At 41.7% G+C, this 16,835-nt stretch overlaps 1 protein-coding gene across 2 annotated transcripts in view; it reads left to right on the top strand.

Moving 5' to 3' along the window:
- The first annotated feature begins 473 nt into the window (after positions 1 to 473).
- GABRR1 (gamma-aminobutyric acid type A receptor subunit rho1) overlaps positions 474 to 16,835 on the top strand; it is a 136,237-nt gene continuing 119,875 nt past the window's right edge. For both annotated transcript variants that reach the window (XM_056566097.1, XM_056566096.1), the window contains exon 1: positions 474 to 754. In XM_056566097.1, coding sequence (XP_056422072.1) covers positions 633 to 754 — 122 coding nt within the window. In that variant the 5' untranslated portion in view covers positions 474 to 632. The remainder of the gene's footprint in view (positions 755 to 16,835) is intronic.

Raw genomic sequence — 16,835 nt, 5'->3', positions numbered from 1 at the left:
ATTTGGAACAGCAGATACAAAAACCCATTTTTGGGCTGCTTTTCAAATTAGCTTTTTTGGTAAAAATTTGGTGCAATAATTTTAGACTATATTATAATACTATCCACAATTTTTACCCATAACAGTTGGACTAATGTATAGCTAGAATATGATTTTGTACAGTATTAGAATTTGTTTCTTTCCATGCTGCTTTTTTTGGGAATCAGTTCCATTGATATGCTTTATGAAGGGATATTAAACAAGCCTCTCTGGAGACATTTATTATAACTGACTGATTTCTGGAGGTTATTATCAGACTGCTGCTCAGTTAAAGCTTTCTGCAAATGATCTCTGCTCCACAACTTCCATTTTAAAAATGTTCTACATTGCCTTAAGCAGCAAGCATAAAAGCAGTTCTGAAAGAGACGTGAATTCACCGCAGCCAGAAAATCCCAGCCATCTGACGTAGATGGATTTATAGGTTTAGTGGAAATTGCTTTCCCTTGCATCCAGATTAAATACTGAGTGGCGTTTCCTTTCTGTATGGGTAAACATCCTTCTAATAATGAGATGACCCACCAGTGTCTTAAAGTAAAAACAAAATTCAGTGTTTCCTCTGAGGACTATTTTTGGGACATAGTTTTGAAGGTATCATGCTGACTACCAGCTTTGTTGAGATCTGCACTTTATTTGTTCTTTGGACATCGAGTGTGTGTGCTGAGAGCAGAGTTCATCTACAAACAAGAGGCGTACCTGAGGTGTATAAGCAAGGCAGGTGAGTACCCATCCACTTTCCTTTTTAAGTGCTAGTAACTGACATAATAGTTTAAATGATTTGTTTGTTAACATAATACACATTCATTCTAAATGGCAAAATATAGGCTTTGTTTTGCAGAGAAGAATATATTTACAATTCTGTACATAAATATACAAAATAAATCATCTTTTTTCTAATGCACTGATGTCATAACCTATTTTGATATACTCATGTATATCGAAAAAGGAAAAATGCGTAATTCTCCATTACAGATGAACTACTTTCTTTTTGTGATTGTCTTTTATGTGCGTTAATGGGTTAATATAAGCATGGCTGAATTGTGCAAACATAATAACTGCTTTGAAGCTTACCCAGAATGCATGCAGCTCTAACAAGATGTGGGGGAAGGGGGAGGATTTACTATCTTGGATTTATTGGGTTGCTTGCAATGCCACATGAAACTTCAACTCAAAATGAGACATTTGTGTTCTGCTTTACTTAAATCGAAATACTGCTGCAAATTCAGAAACACGTTGTTCTGCAGGAAAACATATAACTGTTATAGCAATAATTATGCTGCATTTATTCAGAAAAAGTTTTTTGCGTTAATTAAGAAAAATGGGATTTGGATTGTTTGGCTGCTGTCTATTATAACTAATTTATATGCTATGGTTTCTAATTGGCAAAGAGCCCTACATGAAGTATGGAAACCCATGGAGTGAAGAGTAACCAAATGAGTCAAGGATCCATTTAGTATTTTAACAGCCTCTGTATATTAAAAATAAATATGGATTGGATAGAGGTATATCAGAAATGACAGGACAGTGGACAAGATAAATAAGACTTATTGTGCCAAAAATCTGGTGCACTTCTCTCCCTCCTCTTTCAAATCATGTTGTCTCAAAGAATAAGAGAGACAGAGAGTAGCTGTCCATGACAACATCCCATTATAATATGTCCATTACAAAAACAAGTTAGGAAATCTAGTTTGTACTCCAATATATTACTAAATCCAGCCATTTAGTTTAATGCCAAATAATCATAGAATGCACAGTAAATACTTTCAAATATTGCTCAATAAATGTTGTCCTAAAAGACATACCATCTGACAATGCCAAATGTATAACTAAGGGGGGGGGGGGAGGGGGGATTTATCACACCTTGTGCAGAAGAAGAGTCATGGAGTTGCCCATAGCAACCAATCAAATAGCTTCTTTTATTTTTAAAAGGCCTCTGAAAAATAAAAGAAGTCTGATTGGTTGCTATGGGCAACTGGTCAGCCTATCCTTAGGTTTTGATAAATTTCCCCAATATTCTTCTCAGTTAGACATCCTAGGCTGAGATATATCTGCTCAGTAATAAACTACTTAATGAGTTATTCAGCATTTTGCAATAATTAAATATATAATATATATATATATGTATAAAGGGCTCAAGTCCTGCAGGAACATGTGGGAACTATATATATATATATATATATATATATATGTGTGTGTGTGTGTGTGTGTGTGCTTACCTAGCCCCAGTCCTCCACTGGTCCCCCAATTTGTCTACTTCCTGCTTCCGAGATGACTGCTCGAGCAGGACCTGTGGGCAGGTCCTGCAGTAAGCACCAGTAATACACAACCTGTGAAGGCCATCACAGGTGCCAGTGGTTGTTATGGCAGTTGAGGGCCTGACTATAGGTCCCCAGACCTGCCATGGCTCTCTGTATATTAGGCTGTGCGTGAAATAAAATTTTGTATGAAAAAAAATATATTGTGCAAAAATACTAATATATATATATATATATATATATATATATATATATATATATATATTGATGCATTTAAACTCAGTATATACAAAATATGTTACCTTTACTGTAAGGTAGAAAGAAAAAGGAAAAAAGGTTATGCCCACAAAAATTATTAGTAAATGCTATTTAATACCATTTATGTGCCCAAAATGGTTCTGTTAAAAATTCTTACTTGTCTCGTAAGAAGCAATGTCTCATACAACCACACATATTTTTGCAAAGAGCTGAATTTCCAAGGCGGAAATTCAGCTGTCTGATTGAGACAGCATAATCCCATTGAACCTAATGTGTAGTAAATTCCTGTGGAATTTCCAATGAAACGCTTCCATAACTTAATAATGGCCAAACACAGTAATAGTAACCTTGTACACAATATGGTGCCCCTCTCAGTGCCCTATCAGTAAGAAAGTTCCCTTAGTGCCCCTTTCTAAGTAAAATGCCTTCTTAATGTCCTCTTCATATTATTAGTGCCCCCTTTGTGCCCACATAACAATAGTACATCTAAGTTAACACCAACAAAGTGGCCCTTTAGTGCCCTCACATAGCAGTTGTATACCAAAAGTCCAAAAGTGTAAAGTTTATTACAAAACAATGTAGCCATAAAATCACTAAATGCAAGGTTATAAATTAATTGAAAATCAATTATAAACCGCCAATGGTGCTAAGCAGTACGCTATAGAAGACACATCCAGCTCTCACCCACCTGTAAGACCTTCAAAAACAATCTGAAGACTCACCTCTACAAGCAAGCCTATGACCTACAATAACCCTGCAAATAAGGCCTGGAAACGGCTTCTTCCCTAACTTCTCATAGATGACCAGCTGTCTCCCTCACCTACTGTTTTCCTCCCCTCCCCTTGTAGATAGTGAGCCCATAGGGGCAGTGCCCACCTTCCCTTTACATCGGTTTATTTCCTATGTGCCATGTTTACTGTACCTGTGTTTGTCTCACGTATTTTAACTCATCAAATGTAAAGCTTTCTGGAACCAAGGGTGCTATATAACAAAATAATACAAAATTATTCAAATAATACAGTGAATACCTGCTACTGTGCCCATGTTCAGATTTTGTAGAAAAATTCACTCTTATTCACTAGTATCAAAGAGGAGAGGCCCAGTGCCCTATGGGTTCTAGAGCCTCTGTGCTATAATTCCTCGCTTAGTTACTTGTTGACTGGTGGGACTCTGCTTAACCTTATCCAAAGCCCACGAACACACTGTTGATTTGCACTGTGACGCAAGAGCAGTGAGTGTTCCCAATTACAAAGCTAATGAACAGCGTGCAATTTGGGATATAAATAGGGCTAGCTGTTCTACCTGTCAAGAAGGGACAGGTTCATATTCGATTTTTCATGTGACAAATTTATGTTAAAGAGAACAATACAAAAATGCAAGAATGCCAATATTTTCATCAAATAATTACTTTCACCCTTTAGAGCCATTAGAAACATGGAAACATGGAAAAACATGAAGCCTGCACTCTAGCCCAGGGATGCTGAAAGTGAGGTGGTAAGATTCTTGTGAACATGGCTAAGGGTGCATTCACACCACAACTGTGCAATATGGCCGCCGCCACGGAGGAATTTCAAAAAACGGTTGCTGCCGTCTCCCTGCCAGACCCGCACTGCACCCCATTAATTTGAATGAGCTGAACAGAGTGAGATAGTGACTCTGGTCGATTCATTTTTGAACTGTATCAGTTTTATTGCCGGACTATAAACCGTGGCAGACCTGGGCTTCAGCTTGGACAAAGATGATGCTGCAGCAGCCAGATAGGATTATGTCCTGGATGGTATGGTGTCTGTTTATAAGCCATGATGATTTCTATCTAAAGGAAATAACATTTTCTTATGAAGTATAATATGAAAATGTATGTTTTGCCAACATGTACAACATGTAATAAGTTTTTTAATCTGACAGTGCCCATTTAGGAATGCTTAAAACAGCCTCCAAAAAGTTAGGGGGTAGATTGATATGGAGTATGATGTTAGTAGCTGTTAGTACTTGTTGAGCAATAAAGTTTTTTTGTTTTACAATCAGATCAAAGAATGGTACTACCCCTTTTGTGCTTTTTTTTTTTACTTTAGCACCAATTAATTTAAATAAAATATAAAACCTCAAGTTAAATAACCAACTTAACAGCTCTAGTTACATAACTGTCCACTCAATAGAGTGATACTACCCCCAAATAACAGGCTACAAAGCAGATCTGTTTTATGCCCCCTACAGAGGTCACTTGACCAGGGTCCTGTAGAGTACACACAGTGTCCTAAAAAAGTAACATGGAGCTGCCCCCACCTGGAACAGCTATCCCAGGCACAGGTAAAGAGTAGTACAGGACATGTAGTACCTCCCTGTACTGTAGGGGACGCTACCAGGCATACAATCAGTGCATGCAATTCAGGAATAAAGGGGTTTTACCAGTGAAATGTCCATTCTGATTGGTCAGTTCTTCCGGGTATTGGCACGTTTTGCAGATCTGGACTGTCCGTAGCATTTCATGTTGAGTCTGGTTTCAAGTTACAATGGTCCAGAAAAGACCATTGTATGTTGAAAATATTGTATGTTGAGACAATTGTAAATTGAGGGATCACTGTATAAGAAACTTTGTAATATATCTTATTAGATAAAAAAAAAAAGAAAAAAAAAAAAGAGCTTCTTTCTGTGCTATCAAGCTTATTCCCATTTCCTCACCTCCCCTGTGTGGTAGTCCTGTTATGTGGGGGGCTGAGGAGTATGTAGGGTCCTGTTATGGAGGGGGGGGAGTATGTTGGGTCCTGTCATAAGGGGGGGGACTGGGGAGTAAGTTGTATATAGTTATGTAGGGGCTGGGGAGTAAGTGGAGTACTGTTATGTGAGGGGGGGGGGGGCTGCTGGGGAAAAAGTGAGAAGTATTGTTATGTGAGGGGGGGCTGGTTGCTTTGGATCCTTATTGGGACTTTGGACCCAGTCCTGTACAAACTGTCTGCACCCTCTTGGTAGAGGGGTTTGCTTGCTGCTATTGTTTGTTTTTTATATATACATATTTATTATTAATGATAAACCGCAAGTATCGCAAAGAGTAGGACCTGACACCTACTGCTCAGGTGACAGCTCTGCCCCGTCCCCTTCTGTCACTGCCCAGTCTGCAGAGCTAGTTAGTTAAAAGCTTACTACAACTCCCAGCATACCTTGAAACAGCCCAGTGCTCTGCAGCTGGCCCAAAACTAGTAGTTTTGGGTTGGCTGCAGAGCATTTTTTAAGTAATCTGCCTAGTATGTGTCATAAAATCCTCTACAAAACTATTTTTTTAAGGTGGGTGGGGCAATGTACTGTAATAACAGAAATAATCTGTTTTGGTCCAAAATTTTCCTTATGGTGCTCCACAATTTATTAATATTAAGTCTGTCGTGTTGTACACTTGTTGCTGTGCTCTTTGACATAAAGTTTGAGTCAGAGGGCACAGCATCAAGACCGCAACATTATGGAACAGAAGCCTCGGAGAAATCAAAGTCCAGGCTTACCTCATGGGCTGTAGTATTTAGAGCCTGTGTAGCTGAAGCCGTGTATTTGATTTACCAGTTTTCCATCTTGTATGTTGTGGCTCCGTACTTTGACTTTAGGGCACAGCCACAACAAAATTCTCTTCCAGAAGCCGGGCAAATCAAATGCCAGACTTTCTGCAAGCTGCGCTGTGGCTGCAACCTTTCACCTTGTGTGATATCATGGCACAGCTTACACAGAACCCTCCTACAGAAGCCTGGCAAATCAAATGCCCCCTCCCCCACTGTGGCCAGCGGTTGCTTCAATGACGCAATGCTGTGGGGCTGATGTGCAAATATTTCCAGAGCTGGTTTATGTCCCCAGTCTGGCCCTGCATATAACTAGGCATGTTCACAGGATATTTTTGAGTATTCAGGGTTCCACACACTGCCCAGGTAATAAGGTGACAGTGTCTTAGATCCATAGAATGTATTTGATTGTGTGGGATTGGGATTTCGCTATACGTTATTAGAGTACTTCTGGGTTGGCTATATACATGTTTGCATGGACTGTTTCTCTGTGGAGGGTTCTGAAGATGTTTTACGGGTATTGATCATATATAAAGCTTTTTAATATTGATTATTTACTCACTTATATACAGATTGGTTTGAGTCATTTCCATATTAAAGGGGTTATTACCATAAGGTGATTTTAGTACATACCTGCCAAACAGTAATGGACATGCTTAGGAAGGATCTGCGCTTGTCTTGGGGCTAAATGGCTATGTTGTGAGATAACCATAACACTGTGGCTATGTTTTTGTGAACTGGTATTTCCTGTTTGAGTTTCCTTCTTTGCCTACAAATTCCATAATTCCCTGTTCCTCCCTCCCACACATCATCCACCCCACCCATTGAAACATAAATGAGCTGCATCCATTTAAAAGTTGCAAAAATAGAATTAGTTGCAGATTGATCTCTCTCCCACCAAGCATTCGCTCCACCCATTGAAACAGACAGGCTCCCTGTCATCAGCTGACTAATGATGTCAGGTCTCAGCCGCATTTCAACCTGGGAAAAACCTGAGACAGCAGTCATTTTGTATGCTGTTAAAAATGAATATTGGGGGGGGGGGGGGGGGAAATCACATAAGAATTGTGAGAAAACCGTCACACACAGGTACAGACACTATATTATGAACTACTGTACACTAACTTCATAGCCCCTGTAGCATAATCAAATTAAAAAAATTCCTGGAATACCGCTTTAAAGTGTTACTTTACCACTAGACAAAAATGTATAGATGGATTGCAGGTGGAGCCTTATGCAGTACAATTTTCAGAATACTATTTATACTGAAAATTAATAATATAAATGTATAAAAAAGATAATGCCACTCTAGAAAGATATTTGCAGACTGCCCGATTATTGTGGCTTATAGTGCCCCATCCTTACATTATAACTAGTGTTGAGCACGAATATTCGAAAAGCAAATTTTTTATCGCAAATATCGGCACTTTGCGATTTTGCTGATATTTAGAATATAGCTAAATACAGTGGGGATCAAAAGTTTGGGCACCGCAGTAAAAAATTTTATATATAAATTAATTAATGTGCATAAAGAAACCAAGGAAAGATGGGAAAATCTCCAAAAGGCAACAAATTACAGATTAGACAATTCTTATATGTCAACAAAAGTTAGATTTTATGTCCATCATGTACACTTTCAAAATAACAGAAAACAAAAAAAATGGCGTCTGCAAAAGTTTGGGCACCCTTCAGAATTTTTAGCATGCACTGCCCCCTTTGCAAAGCTGAGACCTGCCAGTGTCATGGATTGTTCTCAATCATCATCTGGGAAGACCAGGTGATGTCAATCTCAAAGTTTTTAAATGCCCAGACTCATCTGACCTTGCCCCAACAATCAGCACCATGGGTTCTTCTAAGCAGTTGTCTAGAAATCTGAAACTGAAAATAGTTGACACTCACAAAGCTGGAGAAGGCTATAAGAAGATAGCAAAACGTTTTCAGATAACAATATCTTCTGTTCGGAATGCAATTAAGAAATGGCAGTAATCAGGAACAGCGGAAGTTAAAGCAAGATCTGGAAGACCAAAAACATATCAGACAGAACAGCTCGCAGGATTGTGAGAAAACCAATTCAAAACCCACGTTTGACTCCACAATACCTCCAGAAAGATCTGGCAGACACTGGAGTTGTGGTACACTATTCCACTATAAAGAGATATTTGTACAAATATGGTCTTCATGGAAGAGTCAGCAGAAGAAAACCTCTTCTACGTCCTCACCACAAAAATCAGCGTTTGAACTTTGCAAATGAACATATAGACAAGCCTGATGCATTTTGGAAACAAGTTCTGTGGACCGATGAGGTTAAAATTTAACTTTTTGGCCGGAATGAGCAAAGGTACGTTTGGAGAAGAAGGGGAAGAGAATTTAATTAAAAGAACCTCTGTCCAAATGTTAAGCATGGGGGTGGATCAATCATGCTTTGGGGTTGTATTGCAGCCAGCGGCACAGGGAACATCTCATAAGTAGAAGGAAAAATTATTCAATAACATTTCAGCAAATTTTGGATGCTAACTTGATGCCATCTGTGAAAAAGCTGAAGTTAAAGAGAGGATGGCTTCTACAAATGGATAATGATCCTAAACACACCTCGAAATCCACGGGGGATTACATCAAGCGGCGTAAACTGAAGGTTTTGCCATGGCCTTCACAATCTCCTGACCTCAACATAAATGAAAATCTATGGAGAACCTTAAAAGAGCAGTGCGTGACAGACAGCCCAGAAATCTCAAAGAACAGGAAGACTTTTGTAAGGAAGAATGGGCAAAGATACCTCAAATAAGAATTGAAAGACTCTTGGCTGGCTACAAAAAGCGTTTACAAGTTGTGATACTTGCCAAAGGGGGCAGTACAAGATATTAACTCTGCAGGGTACTCAAACTTTTGCAGACACCATTTTTTTTTTGTTTTCTGTTATTTTGAAAGTGTAAATGATGGAAATAAAATCTAACTTTTGTTGACATAGTATAAGAATGTCTAATCTGTAATTTGATGCCTTTTGGAGACTTTTCCATCTTTCCTTGGCTTCTTTATGCACATTAATACAAATTTTTACCTGGGGTGCCCAAACTTTTGATCCCCATGACGAATATTCGTTTTTTTCTTCTTGTGTAAATAAAAAGTGATCATCCCTCCCTGCTTCCAGCTTGTGGTCCAAAGAAGGTGAATATGCGAATATCGGCACTTCCAGAAGACACTGATCCCTCCCATCTTTTAGCTTGTGGGCCAATGAGAAGGATGCAAATACAGTTGTCAAAGGTTAGCAACATTCTTAGCAACCAATAGGAAAGAAGTTAGTTAAAATTTATAATCACGCATTTAGCAAATTTCATTATGAATTTTGCATGGAAAAAAAGTTAACGAATATGCAAATTCACGAATAAAGAACGAATATTCGTCCATATATTCATTACATATCGCAAATTTGAATATGGCCTATGCCGCTCGTCACTAATTATAACCTGGAATATCTACGCTAATATTTTGGCATATAAACTTTGCCCCTAGTCCTTGACAAAGCCACTGAATGTGGTGAAACGTCGGACAGGCAATTGCGACAGCGATTTTAATTCTTCCACCAACACTCTATCAATAGTTAGATTAAATAGTGGACTGCAGCCACTATTATCTTCCAGTACGTCAATACATAGCGAGCAAAGCCTTGCAGTTACAAAATATAATGAGAGTGTTCTTGGTGGAAATGGTTTTTATCTTTAATTTGAGACATTAAAAGTAAAATTTTACTTAAATAGTGGATGGTAAATTTAGGATTAAGTGGTCACCCTAGTGACCAATTGTAAATATTGTATGAAATTAATCCTCCATCCACTGGTCCAAAATTAGTGTTAATTTTAACCGCTGCTGCCCACTCTCCTCTTACGCCTTTTGACTGGAGTATATTCTACTATCTCTCCGCTCTCCAGAGAAAGCAAATGTGGGGGAGATAGTTTCTCTTGACTGCTCTTCTATTTACCAGGATGGTTCCACCATGACGGCAGTCCATGAGGGTGCCAAACCCCTGCACTCTGTCAAACTTAATAACCACCCAGGGGTGGCTCTCCCTTTCAGGGGTGGTCCAGCTTCCTAATGTACAGGGCCTCAAGGGTTTTTGTGTCCTGTTGCTGCACTTGGTGCACTTCATATGGTAGTGGTTTTGGTCCATACTCTTTTCTTCTTTGTGCCCTCATCTCCTTTACTAATGCAGCCATTTGGGCCTCTTGCTTAGCCCTACCAGACTGGTTGTCAAAACTGAGGGATGGGGCTTCCCTGGCAGAGGTAACAGATATTTTCTCATATATTGAATGAATGTCTGCTCATCGCCAAATAGCCGCCGGGGTAGCAGTGGTGACCGGGGGTGTGCTGTGGGCTGCTGGACCTGGGGGGCAGGCTCTGGACTGGGGGTAGATGGAGGGGTAGAGAAAGTGGCCTCAGCCGGGTACTCACTTCCGACTTCTCCGTATGGATCTCCGCCCACGATCCCCAAGTCCGGTGATGCGGGGACAGCCTCACCGGCGACACTCCTTGGGACGATGCGGCTTCTCACCCACCGGAGTCGCTGGCCACTCGTCATTGTCATCCGGCGTTTTAAGATGGACGTCCTCGGCCCAATGGAGATTCTCTGCAGACGATCTGCCAACTCCTTAAACATCTGCACTGTGGCCGCTACAACTTTTTGGGTGCCGGGCGCCATCTTGGGACTCTCCGCCCTTGTGCTTTCTTGTTCTGCCATGTTTCTCTGTCTGCAGACTTCTGGCAAACTGAAGAGGTCCAGTGGCGCTGTTTCTTTTATAGTGGACTTCGAGAAGATGGCCGTCGGACAGAAGTATGTCAGCGGTGCAGCGCTGACTTCCCCTCCCCCCAGCAACAAGGCACAGGGCTTTCGAGTTCCACCTAGGACTCTGGACGGCAACATGGTTTCCACGCCCAGGGGTGGGACGCTGACCAGTGCGGGACATTTTCGCGCGCTTCTTCTGCACATCTTTTACTCTTTCAGATACAGCCAGCACTTTGTTACGCAACATAACTTCGTCCCGCATTTTACACATGACAGGCACAATTCTTTTATGGTTCACAATGGCACATAACAGACTTTTCTTCACCTCTCCCTCTATTTCACAAGCGCCTCGCAATAAACAGATTTCACTGACAAAGTCCCATACACTTTCTGGTGCAATTTTTGTCACGCACTCGTGCACGTTACTCTGCAATACTGGACACAGTTCAGACTAGGGGGATACTTTTTGCATAAAGCGCACACCTGTATCTTGTTCGTAGGACACCAAAAGTTGTGGTGAGGGTGTGAAGGAGGGCAGATGTTATTACCCTAGGGGCAGATGGCATTAACCCCTTGTGTTCGTGACCCCAGGGCGTTGGTTTAACCTCTGTACCACCCGAATGTAAACCGCTGGTTCCTGGGCTAGGCATGGGGCAAATAATGACTTCGATGCCAAGTTACGGAACAACGGCAGCTTTACTGAGGTAGACATATGTAATAGTCTTGACAGCTCAGTTAGTTTCAAGAAGGTGACCAGTGACTTCAGAGACTCTAGGGCTCGCTGGGACTTATAGTGGATTTGGACAATTTTCAGTAGGCCCACACTGACTTTATACAGACTGATCGTGACTGACTTGACTAGACTGACTTCACCCCATATGTAGCTTACCAGGTTTTGAGGTTCATCTGTGGAGTACTGGATTAGTGGAAGCATGGCTGCGTGGTAGACCTTGGGCCTCCTCAGGATACAAGACACTTTCTTGACTGTTCCTCAGCATATGCTAAACTAACTAGCTACTCCCAGGATTTATATGGGGGAGACACTGGAGGGGTCCAATTGGTCACCCCATGGACCGACAGTAGGACAGGGAGTGTGAGCCCTAAACTGTCCCTAAAACCGCTCTCCCTGCCTACTTGCCTATCCACCCTAACCGGTGTATCGACAACTGGGCACCGGTCTCTCCCTGAGCTAAAGTGCAGGGGCCTAAACCAGAAACATAACAGGAACATAGAACTCAATAGTTCAGAGGACACTAAGGAACAGCGGTCGTGAACAGAGAACACTATAGATTTGTGGTCGTGAACAGAGGACACTATAGATCAGTAGTCATGTACAGAACTCCAAACATCTGAAATCAAGAACTAATAAAAATAGAGTTCAAAACATCAGACAGGAAAACGGATAAGTCAACAGACTATAGGAACAGACAGGAATATAGCATAATCCCCCAGAACATCCAGTAGACACAAAGTCTATCGCTAATCAGGAATATTCGCATAACCTATTAACAACCAAATTCAATATTTTATATGTGCTAAGGATAATTATATTATGCCAGCAAATGTTCTGTATCTATGGTGTTGTCATAAGCCTTGCACAAATGCTGACTATTCCTAGATTAATGCTTTATTCAATATGTTTATTAGCGCTTGAAGCACTAATAAACATATTGAATAAAGTATTAATCTAGGAATAGTCAGCATTTGTGCAAGCCTTATGACGACACCATGGATACGGAACATTTGCTGGCATAATATAATTATCCCTTGCACATATAAAATATTGAATTTGGTTGGTCCATGTTCACACAGAGTGTCATTTGGTAAGCCAGCATATTAGGTATACTCATCTAAGTCTCCATTCATCCATGTCTGGTTTTCTTAATTTCCTTTATTGTTTCACACGTGACCTGTTTCCTCAGGTATTTTATCTGCATGTTGTATTTGTGAATTTAGTCTACAATTAAGCACCTGCGAGTGTGAAACGCGTCAGACATTCCTTTACCTGTACTTGTGACTCCAGTCAAGAAATAAACAAGCTTTTAAGTGCAAACCAAGCGCTGGACATTCTGTTCTTCAAGACCATCATATGATTATATTCATTATTAATGGTCATCTAACAAAAATTACATAGGAAATCCAAAAATTAGGTGACAGAATGATAAAGTAAGATGGAGAAACAAAGATAACTCCAGGGAAGTATTTCAAAAATAACTTGAAAAACATGGGTTGTGTATAAGGGGAAAAACAGTACCCTCCTCTCTTTTATGAAAGACTTATGGTATGTTCACTTTAAAGGAGTACTGCAGCTCACATCAATAGCCCCCATATACATTAAAATCAGAAGGTATTTAAGTGTCCCATGTACTTGTGTTGCATTCGTCTGTACTCCGTCCCTCTGTTTCACCCGGAAGTTCAGTAGCTCTTAATAGTAGCGTTCGCTCCGAGCCCATAAAGAAGTAATAGGCGGCTATCTTAGGCTTGAATCGTCATCAGCTACCCACTGTGTAACAGGAGGGTTTCCCTCCCCGTCACCCTCCTGCTCCTCTAGACGAACGGCCCCTCAGTATAAATATGCATGAGCTTATTGAATACTCAGCTGCGATATGCTGAGCAGTAAAGCCACTGTATTGTCGCCCACCTCTGACCGTCCTGAGCGTGCGGTGGCTCTTAGGAGATCTAGTTTTTAAACAACAACAAAAAACGTGGTCTCAAATGGCTGGAGGTGCTCAACCCCAAATGCAGTTGTGCATATATACTGGGGGAGCAGATCCTGCCCTTGTAGTCCATTGCTAGGGGCGATCCCCAGCATAAAAATGCATACAATGGAGGATGCCTGCAGTGGACTACAAGTGCCACAATAGAATCCTACACCAGATAGATCGTGTAGATGTGTAACAATTAGAATAATACAATACAGGAATATGGGTGCACTACTGTGGTAGATGTATACAATGACATTGGCTATCCCTAAACACTGATGTTAAAATTGAGACATTCGCCAGTGTATCCTTATATGAAGGACACACCAGAGCCCGTACACCAACACCAAGGTTTTTCAAGTGGCACGGGACCTACCGCTAACCTACCAGTGCGTGAAAAGCAAAAACCAGGGGCCAGTGGGCAATTACAGCAACACTAGGCCGACATGCAGCCTGCTCCCAGTTCCCTCCGGTGTGACTGAGCACACATACAATGGGAGGAGGGAGAGAGGCTACAAGCCCCACCCAAGTTGGCTGATATAGGTGCATGGCCTCACAGGTGCAACCTTAATGCTGCCTGGAAAATGTTCAAGGCGCATTAACATATGGAGTTTACACACCTCCAAGTATACTTCTGTATTGTAGAGATCTAGTTTTTGCCACCGCTGCGCCTGTGTGTCCTGGATGCTTATATGCCGGTAACTGGGGAACGGCGGCAGCCAGACCTGATCCGAGCACAGCTATGAGGCAGATCTGCATCGCTGGTGGGATTTCATTTTTTAAGGTATGGACATCGCATATCTCCTTTAATAGAACTATTTAAGGGTATTTTTTCTTAAAACTGAAAAATATGTATACTATGTAAATACTGTGTATATACTGTGATGTTTTAAGTGCATGTTGTGTTATTGCATGCCCTGGCACTGGCTTATTTGTAGTGTGCTGGTGCTGCCATGCTGGGTCATTGTTGGGCAGCAGAAATGGCAGTTCCCTGTCTGCCAGTTTGTAGCAAGATGTGCCAGTGTCAGCATAAGCCCCAAAAAACATTCTGCTAGCATAGGTGTGAACTATGTGGCACTATAATGCTGCTCTGCAATGCTAATAAAAGGGAGTATGAGGAGGGCTATGTAGGGACATTGTTTGGTGAGGTGAAACTGCACAAGATTCCTGGGAGAACTGCTGTTGGCCTTTGAGAGGAACTAGAGCTTGTCCACCAAGGAGCCATTAGTGGGATGCAAGCTGACAAGAGAGATGGTCTGTCTATCAGCTGAACAGTGGTTCAAGAGAAGCTCGTTTCCTTTAAAGGGGTACTCCACCCCTAGACATCTTATCCCCTATCCAAAGTATAGGGGATAAGATGTCTGATCGCGGATGTCTGGTCGGGACCCAGACCCTCCAGCACTTCCAGACAAGAAACAGGTGGGTGCCGCATGCTATATTGATATATTTCCTGAGGTCCCCAGCGGCGGGACCCCCGCGATCAGACATCTTATCTCCTATCCTTTGGATAGGGGATAAGATGTCTAGGGGTGGAGTACCCCATTAAAGCATTTCTATCATTTAAAAAAAAAATTGTTGGTTGGAGTTTGGGTGTTCAGACACCCACCTTTTGTTAGAAAATGCTGGGAGAAGGGCATGGTTAAATGCTTCTTTCTCTGTCTCTTTGCTTGCTACAGGAGATACAGACTTCTAAAGAGCAGAGAGATAGGCAGTACTCAAGTCCTACAGGAAAGCATGGGAAAGGAGTTCCTTCACTTATTCCACAGCAGGAACACTGTTCCCATTAGCAGGAGTTCTGCAGGACCACGACTTGAGTCGAAATCTTGGGTGAGTTTCCCCACATTTTTCCCCAAGACTTGACCCCTGGAGAAAGGGATAGACACACTTAGCTGTGAACTTCTCCCTGCTCGTTCTAAAGTTTGGTGGGGATCTCAGCACCCAGGCCCAGACCACTCAACACTCTATTACATGTAATTTAAAAAAAATAATAGTAACACTGTAAATACCCAGAGTAAGCAGATAACTTAAAGGGGTACTCCGGTGAAAACCTTTTTTCTTTTAAATCAACAGGTGGCAGAAAGTTAAACATATTTGTAAATTACTTCTATTAAAAAATCTTAATCCTTCCAGTACTTATTAGCTGCTGAATGCTACAGAGGAAATTCCTTTATTTTTGGAACACTGATGACATCACGAGCACAGTGCTCTCTGATGACATTTCTGTCCATTTTAGCAACCATGCATAGCAGATGCATAGCAAACCTATGCTAAGGACAGCATGGTGGCTCAGTGGTTAGCACTGCTGCCTTGCAGTGCTGGGGACTTGGATTAAACTCCCACTAAGGACAACAATAAATAAAGCGTTATTATTAATATAATAACGTCAACAGAGAGAACTGTGTTCGTGATGTCATCATAGAGCATTCCAAAAAGAAAAGAATTTCCTCTGTAGTATTCAGCAGCTAATAAGTACAGGAAGGATTAAGATTTTTTAATAGAAGTAATTTACAAATATGTTTAACTTTCTGCCACCAGTTGATTTAAAAGAAAAAAGGTTTTCACCGGAGTACCCCTTTAAAGGGGTACTCCGGTAAAAAAAAATTTTTTTTTTGAATTTAACTGATGCCAGAAAGTTAAACAGATTTGTAAATGACTTCTAATAAAATATCTTTATCCTTCGAGTACTTCTTAGCAGCTGTATGCTACAGAGGAATGTTACACTATGTGCTCCGGCCTCACACGCTGGCCGTGAGCCCTTGGTCCCCTTACCTTCTGCTGCCGACGGGGCTAGGACTCGCATCGCAGGACGCGCCCGCATGCGAGCCCCAGTCCGTAGCTCTCCGGGTGTTTCTCCTGCCTCTGCCTCCACCCCTCTGCTCCGGCGCACGTGTCCCTGTCCCTTAGGGCGTGCGCGCACCGGAGCTTTAAGATTTAAAGGGCCAGTACGCTCAATAGTGTAACCACCTGTGGCTTGTTTATAAATTCCTCCTCAGTTCTCTATTCTTTGTTGCCTTGTGCCCTAGAGAAAGCGTTCCTTTGTATTGCCTTGCCGTGTACCAGATCTCCTGCTCTTGTGACTTGACCTTGCTCCCCAGCCGCCTGTGTGGTCGAGCCGTGCCAGGGGTAGCGACCTGGGTGTCGCCTGTAGCTGCAAACCCATCCTGCTTTGCAGCGGGCTCTGGTGAAGACCAGCGGCACCTTAGACTCCGCTCCCTGGTACGGCCCAAGTCATCTGCCACACAGGTCCAGCGGATCCACATACACCGGAGTCCTG

Source organism: Hyla sarda, chromosome 3 (genome assembly GCF_029499605.1).
Source record: "Hyla sarda isolate aHylSar1 chromosome 3, aHylSar1.hap1, whole genome shotgun sequence".
Taxonomy (NCBI): Eukaryota; Metazoa; Chordata; class Amphibia; order Anura; family Hylidae; genus Hyla; species Hyla sarda.
This window is presented reverse-complemented; position numbering and strand designations above follow the sequence as displayed.